The sequence below is a fragment of the Punica granatum genome, chromosome 4, assembly GCF_007655135.1.
Source record: "Punica granatum isolate Tunisia-2019 chromosome 4, ASM765513v2, whole genome shotgun sequence".
In the NCBI taxonomy this organism is placed as follows: Eukaryota; Viridiplantae; Streptophyta; class Magnoliopsida; order Myrtales; family Lythraceae; genus Punica; species Punica granatum.
In genome coordinates this window covers 36443645-36451909 of record NC_045130.1, presented here as the reverse complement: position 1 = coordinate 36451909, position 8265 = coordinate 36443645, and the positions used below count along the sequence as shown (strand labels likewise).

Below are 8265 nucleotides of genomic sequence, written 5' to 3'. Positions count from 1 at the left end.
ATGGGGAAGCACAGGTCGGATAAGTCCGTGGCCGGAGGTGGCGTCATCATTGGCGGCCTCGTCACGGCCATCTTCGCCGCGGTGTTCTGCTACATTAGGGTCACCAGGAAAAGAGGTGGTGTCTACTGAGATGATGGGGTCCGCTTTTTACTTGTGCATTTATTTTTTTCCCTTAATTAGGGTAAAGGTGTAGGAATTATTATTAGGAAGGAAAGATGATGGCCATGGAAACCAAATGTTTGAGTAAAGGCATAGGATTAGACAAAATTAATTTGTATATTCATTCTTTCATATGTGTAATCCATATACAGTTTTGTAGATGATGGAGAAAATTTTGAATGATCCTATCTCATAATGATATGATGAAGAAGAACTAATAAGATTGTTTTAATTAAAAAAATTTATCATAATTAATTCAGTGATTAACATTTATTATTTAGTTTATTATAATTTAATTGATTCTTTTTCATGTCATGTGACGAGATAGAATCACCTAATAATCTTTTCGAATGATGAATTAACTAGTGATTCATCGGTTTTTTTTATCTCACAAGACGAGATGAGAATATATACTGATGTTGCAATCGAATCATTGATCGTTGTACAAGTCATTTATGGAAATTAATGGAAACTCGGAGCCATCTTTCTGGTAATCAGCCGCTGTCAACGGGAAACTGTCACATCCTCACATGATTTGGCTCCAATCGATGACGCCGACGTCGGTTTTTATTTGCATTGGAAATTCCATCGCCGCACTATTTAAAGAAGTCTTCTTCGGAGCATAAAGAGTCGGTGATGGATAGGCCCAAAACTATAGGGAAAATATTACGGTTCAGCAGTCGGACTGTTTTGGAGGCCCCTCGGGACCATTGGATTAGCATAAGGCCAATCTCAAGCACTAATCTAACGGTTCCGAGCAAGTCAAAATTGAGTTTTTAAATAGAAACTCGACAAATCGAAACTTATAATTAAATTGTATAATCGTGAGGTTTTATGAATAATGAATATAGTGTTTCAAAATTAAATTATACTTATTTTCATGAATTACAATCTCATATGAGGTAAAATTGAGGATCATTTTACATTTTTACTAATATTCTACAAGACAAACCAAACATTTTTACTCTTATTATAATATTTTCTAGAAGTCGATGTTATATAAAGAAGTGAGGTTAGAAGAAATCATAAATAGATTCTCCACTAAAAGGATTAATCAATTCTCTTATATTGAGATAAAAATGATAATAAATTAGTTTAATATTTGATTTGATAGAATCAATTTTTATTCATTTTACTGAATAAACTCGCATTTCTACCCAAGTTTACCAAATTCAAATTTCTATTGCGAATCGAATCAACTCGTCGTGAAAGGTAAAAAAAAATAAAAATTGTTAAGTTTCTAAAAGTCGGTATCGAGTTTTTGACAGTAATAGTTCCGAGAAACCCATGACCTGTACCAGATTTTTCACAGAATATTGGAGCTTGGGTTGGAATTAGATTTTTGCCCATTAATTCTTAAGGGGTATTCTGTACATCCTTTTGCCCGATAGGCACTGCTATCAGTAACTACCTAACTGATCGTCTGCTATGGACTCAACGGCTTCCACCACAAAGTGGTGGCGCTGGCCCATCTACGTCGCTGCCGCCATTGTCCTGGCCCTCATCGCTATCTCATCAGCCCTCTCGACTGCGAAGGACGGGAGCTCACCATCCGACCTTGGACCAAACCTCTCCCTAAATGCCTCCAAGGTCCTCAGGCAGGCTGGGTTCAGTGGGATGGCCACCCTCCTCTCGATCTCACCCGAGTATTACTCCTCCGCTTCCCTGAACATTACGATCTTCGCACTAACGGACTCGGCCTTAGCGAACGTCTCCCGCTCTCCCTGGGTCATGAAAGATTTTCTCCGTTACCACGCGTTGCCTCTTCGGCTCTCGATGGTTGATCTTGCGAAGGAGCCTGGGGGAACTTGCCTGCCTACTCTGTCTCCTGGAAAGAACCTTTTGATCAAGAGGAGTGAAGCGAAAGGGAATCAAGTTGTAATAAACGATGTTCCAGTGAAAAATCCCGATTTGTTTCTCGAGGAGAAAGTGGTGATCCATGGGATTCATGAGCCGTTCGCCTTTCTTGGTATCCAAGGAATGGGCCGGGACTGGGTTTTGATGCCATTGCCATTATGCAATCCAAACCTCAAGGTTGTCTCTGATGTTAGTGAATCGAAGCAACAAAGGCAAGAAAAAGAAGAAGAAGCAGAGAGGGTCGGATGGGCCCTAGCAATTCGATTCCTGAAGTCATACGGATTCATCCCATTTGCAGTTCAGCTGAAGTCCGTCGTCGATCTTGACAGGACTCTTGAATACGGCAAGGACTTGACCTCCTTTACAATCTTCGCACCGCAGGATTTCCAATACATGCCATCAGAAACTCCAATGCTCGATAATATTGTGAGAGCCCACATCTTGCCTGGGAAATATGATTACTTGCAACTTCTTGCATTATCCGATAGAGCATCATTGAAAACTCTTGTTCCTGGGCTAAATCTAGAGGTTGACGTGATAAAGATTGGCAATGCCATTGCCGGAGTTGCTGTTAACGGAATGGAGATCACAGATCCAGAAGCTTTCATGTCCGAGAAGTTCATAATTCATGGCATTCCCCAAGCATTCCATGTGAAAGAGTTTCTTAATACATCAACATGAGCAGGATGACTAGCCCGGAAGCCCAGCCACGGCTGACTAATACACAAATGAATTCACGTGCTTGGTGACTCAACCTCTGCAAGAAAATCCAGGTTTCCAATTTGGGCTGAAACGAGCTTGACCGTGTCTCGCATCTCTTCTTGTACAGGCACATAGGTAGAAAGCCGAGCCCTGCAAGCCCTTCCCTGTTGTTGTAACTTGCCGTGATATCAATAAAATTCAGTCGATATATTTCAGATCATCGAACTGCATTTCCTATGGGAGTCGCATGAATGTGCAATGAAGGCAAGAAGCCTCATTTGCCATTGTCTCATCAATTGTCGAAGACTATAATATAGAGTTAGCTTCTACACAAGTGGGAACATCATAGGCATAACAATCATCATCAGCTTTTCTCGAAATACCTACCAAATATATGAGCAAAGCTTTCTTCTTTAGGATGTCAAATGCTACAAAAGCGAAATTCGTTGCATCTCTCCCTCTGTATAGATCCATGAAATCCCATATCCGGTATTTGTTTCGTTATCTGATAACCGATGGGAGAAAGGCTCGGAGGAGGCAAAGCATTCGTAAGCTAGGATTAGCACCTCTTCATCAACTATTTCAAGCTCTAAGAGAGACTCAATTCATCATCATCATCATCATCTAGAGATATTCTCACAGAAGAATGCAAATTAATCCGAAGATGCTCCGAAATTGGAGAACAATTTCAAGAAGCAGACTTTACTTTCATAACAATCCTTGTCATTCTCAAACCGATCAATGTAACATTCTGAACACTTAACAACTTAGAATTCTTAAACAGCATCACGATGTCTTTAACTTCCTCATCCCCACACTCCTCCACGGCCACCACGCACGCCCCGCCCCGCCGCACGGTCCGCTCCATCTCGGCAGCGAACAGTCCTGGGAACAGGGCCTCGGCGAGGTGGGCGCTGAAGGACAAATCGAAGGCGTCGTCGAAAAACGGGAGGTTGTGCGGATCCGCCCGGCTCACGAGCGGCGGGGAGTCAACGAGCTCGACCCCAGTAACGTCGGAGACGCCGATCTCGGTCAGGGCCATGACCTCGTGGCCCGCGCCGGCGGAGACACAGAGGACCCTGGAGTGGTTGCGGAGGAGGCCGAGGGACTGAAGGGAGCGGAAGAAGGCGGAGTAGGAGGAGACCTGGGACTGGAAAGTGCGGGTGGACCAGAGGCGTTGGTTCTTTTTCTCAAGCGGGAAGTAGTGGCGGGCGGAGGAGTCGCAGGTGGATTTGGGGAAGCGGAGGTGGCCGGAGGAGGATGCCGGGGGGAGGCAGGTCTGAGGGGTCCGGAGGAGGAGGAAAAGGAGGGTGAACGTGGCTATGGTGATTGAGGCGAACGACAGCTTGTTAAGGAATCTCTGTATCTGTCTCTCCATTTCCGATTTCCCGGCGGAATCCTCAGATCGAAGGTCGAACGCCGGTCGCCATTCGCCGGACCAGAAGTTGCAGAGAGAGAGAGAAGAGGGCAAGAGATAATTGTGATCGTAGGTAGAGCTGAGCTGTTGCAAGCCCAACTGGAGTTTGTGAAAATGTTAATTTGGGCCCTGCACTTTGCCGATTATGTCATTATGACCCTTGTAATGGTAGTTTTGCCTTGTCACTATGACTTGCTTTGCTTCAATTTGCCAGTTTCTAGTTTCATTTTTTTTAATCTCAAAATGTCGCGACATGACCTATCGACATTTCATGTGCATAATTCAATAAGGTATTTTCAGGATAAAAGATTTTTGTGTATTAGTATGTATATAGTCCTAAAGAGTTCGAGACCGTGTGCGGTGATGATAAGGCGGACAAGGTGGTGGTTGTGCGGTGTGGAGTTTTAGGGAGATTGCTCGATTGGGAAGGTTGTGCCGTTTTTTCCATAGGAGAATATCTCCATTTTGTAATTATCCTTTTGGGCCTTGCCCACCAACCAATGGGGTTGAAGGCCTTTTCTTTTGGGACAGGCCCAATGGGCTTACTATTATGGGGCCTCAATAACCAGCGTTACGTTGCACGGGCTTATTCTTTTTTTTTTTGGGATAAGTGTTACCCGGCCTTATTCTTAATAATTAATTTTCACAAATTTTAAAAATAAATTTACTTCTTATAATTGTAAGAATTAAGAATTTCAAATAATAATCTAGATATATTAGGGAGTGTTATATATGGTACATTCTTATGATTGCCAAATTTTGATAATTTATATATATGCATAGTTAATTACTCAGTAGCCGAAATTATTCTAACATCTATTTTATATTTTTATTGAGTTTAATTTGTTCCACTAGGATTATTAATTTATTACATGTTTTTTAGGTGAATAAAATTAATTTAATATGACCATGTGTGACTTGTCAAATGTTTTCCTCTTATATGACCATAAGTATATCGAATTAGTAAATTTTGGTAATTTTAATACTATTACATAGTGATCTTTTGAATGCTACATAAAGTGATCAGATATAGACTTTTTAAAAATGCAAACTTACGAGAAACCGCAAACGTTGGTTTTGCTACATTTTAAGTTCTTTTTAATTCCAAAAATTGAAAACTTTTTTTGGAGAAGCAGAAAAATTAACATTAATTATTCCTAGATTTAAATTGCATAAGTTCAAGCACATTTATTGTTATTGAGTCAGTTTTACTATAAGTATTAGTATTAGTATTTATAGAACTTTTGCTATATCTATAAATATTTTTTAATTCTAAAGATTAAATTCTTCTTCTAAATATTTATTTTCATTAACTCAATAGCATTTATTATTACTCAAGTGAATCTATATATATATATATATATATATGAAAAATAAAGTTTCGAACTGAATTTTCACGCCGTAATACCGAGTTGAATTCTTACACCGCTATATTATCAAAAATATAAAAAAGAACTCTTTGACATTGCCACGTCATCATATAATACTAAGGGAATTTTTTTTTTTTACAAATTTAACCTAAACATGTAAACTTTTTATTTATGTAAAGAAGCTTATATTCAAAATAATTTAAATAAGTCATATATATTCAAGTAATATTATTTTATTCTAATTAAAAGATATTCCTCGCAATTCAAAAGGGCATGTCAATGGCTATAAAAACTTATAAGCGACAATTACATTATATCAAGATATTCAAGATAATCTAAAGAGGAATGTCAATATATAACTCTATGTAATATATTATCTACTCGATTATCATCATAGTATCTTCATATATTTTTATTTATATAACATATATCTTAATTGATATATTAGTGTACTATTACATATTTTTTATTTAGACATAGTGCATGTATATATTCTCATTTCAAATTAAGTCTATATTCTTATTGTATTTACAATATTGTGTTTCTTTATATTGTATTTCGATGTTCTTGCTTCAGTTATATATATATATATATATATATATATATATATAGATTGACCTTTCTATCTTCATTTATGGAGTATGAAGAGGTGAATTTTTTCTGAAGTTCTTTTATTATCCGGTAATGCATGTAAATTTGTATCTATCGAAGTTTTTTTCCATTGTGATTCTCTTTAACTTTTGAATTTTATTTAAAGATCCATAATTATGCAATGCTTTTTCTTACCTATGTTTAATATTTTGTCACTTTGTGAGTACATTAGATTTTTTTCATTATTTTATTTGTCAAACTTTACAGATTTGCAAAACAAAACCTATTTCATTATGTCTATATGACTCTTTATTAATCTACTTTTAATTTTTACTAGAGATTTATTACATAGTTTGTAATTCTTCAATTTTTCTTTGTAGGATGATACTTTTTCTTTAGAACTCAAGAAAATCTTTTTCTAAAGTTAGATTTTTTTTGTTGGACAAGTTAGATTTTAATTATATTTATGTTTTTAGACAATAAATTTTTGCATTGGGTTAACATTTACTTTCATGTTGAGAATTCAAAAATATTTAATTTTTTTTGGGACTTTCTCCAAATTTGCCTCCATATTCAAATGATATAATAGATATATGATGTTCTTAATATGAATTATTTCACTATATATTTTTCTTGGATACGAACTATACACTATGTCTAATAAACATTTTAGTAGATATTATCAATTAACCTTTTATGGTTTTACATATTATAATGTATTTATACACCGCATAATATTGAAATTGGCAATTTTCACAATAGGATTTAATTATGGTGATTAAAGGAAGAATAATCAATTATTTTTTAAGATGATTATACAGGATAATTGTTCTCTATTGTTTTTTGATTTCCTAATATAGTTATCTTAGATTACACCTTCAACTGCTACCATATCATCGAATTGAAATTATCAATTTGCTTCATAGGTCATAATTTTGGTTTTAATCAAGAAGGAAATAATTATCTTTCCTAGGATACATATAAGTATCTTGATAATTGCTTTTTCAATCTCAAGAAAAAAGATAATCGATTTTTCAATTATTTTGCTTTCCTAAAATGATTATCTTAGATTGTTCATTTTTCCAGTACTTGAAAAATAAGACAATTTCTTTCTCTTTTTATCTAACTAGTTGAATGGCCACGAGCGTTGCACGTGGTTTGCATCTCCATGATTTTATTATATTAATATATGGTTGTGAGTTGTGAATGTACAATGTCAATAATAAGTAACCAAATTGTGTGGATTTGATATAAGTAATTATAAAAATATATTACTACTCATTTTATCTGGTAAGTTTCTTTATTGTTTTCTACTGTTGAGATATCATATGCATTTATATGATACTTCTCACGGTATCAGTCTTTGATTTGAAGGTCAACTTAATTCTATCTACAAAATTGAATAGAACGTTATAATTTTCGCGCCAAGTTGCCATTGCCTCCGATAAAAGAAGTGATGTCCCAAAATCAAAACAAGTATCACAAAAATATAAGATATTGAAAGGGGGCAATCATTGTTTTAGTCGAGGAAAATTGCAAGCTTTTTGTTTTCTTAGGGGAAGTCAGAGTGCTTAATTCGCTAGCAAGTCGAGACATGTGATTCCTTCCCAATAGCAGTGCCTCACTGTCACTATATTCTGTCTAGTCTCGAAGTGATCCCCTTATGTCTCTCCCATCAGAAGTATTTCTCAGCTTTCCATTTTCTGTTTTTCGGCAAAAAAAAAGAAAAAAGAAAAAAAAAGGGATGCTCACCTGCGTTTTTCAGCCCTTGAGTCCGAAAGTAACAATAGCTTCAGTAATCATTCCTGTAGAGAGCTACGCATTAACTTGTAGCTCTCACAAACTACCTCACATTATTTTCAAGAGGAATAAAGAAAATGCGAGAACCATATGGAACGACCTACACTGGAAAATCGGACTCGGGTTCTCAGCACTATGCGATGACTTACTTCCTAGTAGATCCTTGCTGACTGTTGCAGCAGAATCCTCACTCCAAAGTTCTATCTAGAAGAGAAGAAGAAAACGAAAGTCAAAAATTACTCCAAAGTTCTTATTCGTGAGGCAATCATTTTGGAGTACAGTTGAAAAGTGAATGTGAGTTTTTTTTTTTCCTATGGCGAATAGAAACGGCTTCAAGAGTACTCCCAGAAGATATTTGATAATCTTCAT

The 8265-nt window shown here is 36.5% G+C and overlaps 2 protein-coding genes across 2 annotated transcripts; one reads left to right on the top strand and one right to left on the bottom strand.

Annotated features, from left to right (window-relative positions):
* Nucleotides 1–1412: 1412 nt before the first annotated feature.
* Nucleotides 1413–2938, top strand: LOC116202258 (fasciclin-like arabinogalactan protein 21). The gene has a single exon (XM_031533730.1). The coding sequence runs from the start codon at nt 1588–1590 to the stop codon at nt 2695–2697; it is 1110 nt and encodes a 369-aa protein (XP_031389590.1). The 5' UTR covers nt 1413–1587; the 3' UTR covers nt 2698–2938.
* A 468-nt stretch (nt 2939–3406) lies between these two features.
* On the bottom strand, nt 3407–4096 carry LOC116204383. The gene has a single exon (XM_031536460.1). It carries the CDS (start codon nt 4094–4096, stop codon nt 3407–3409), a length of 690 nt encoding a protein of 229 aa, XP_031392320.1.
* Between the last annotated feature and the right edge of the window lie 4169 nt (nt 4097–8265).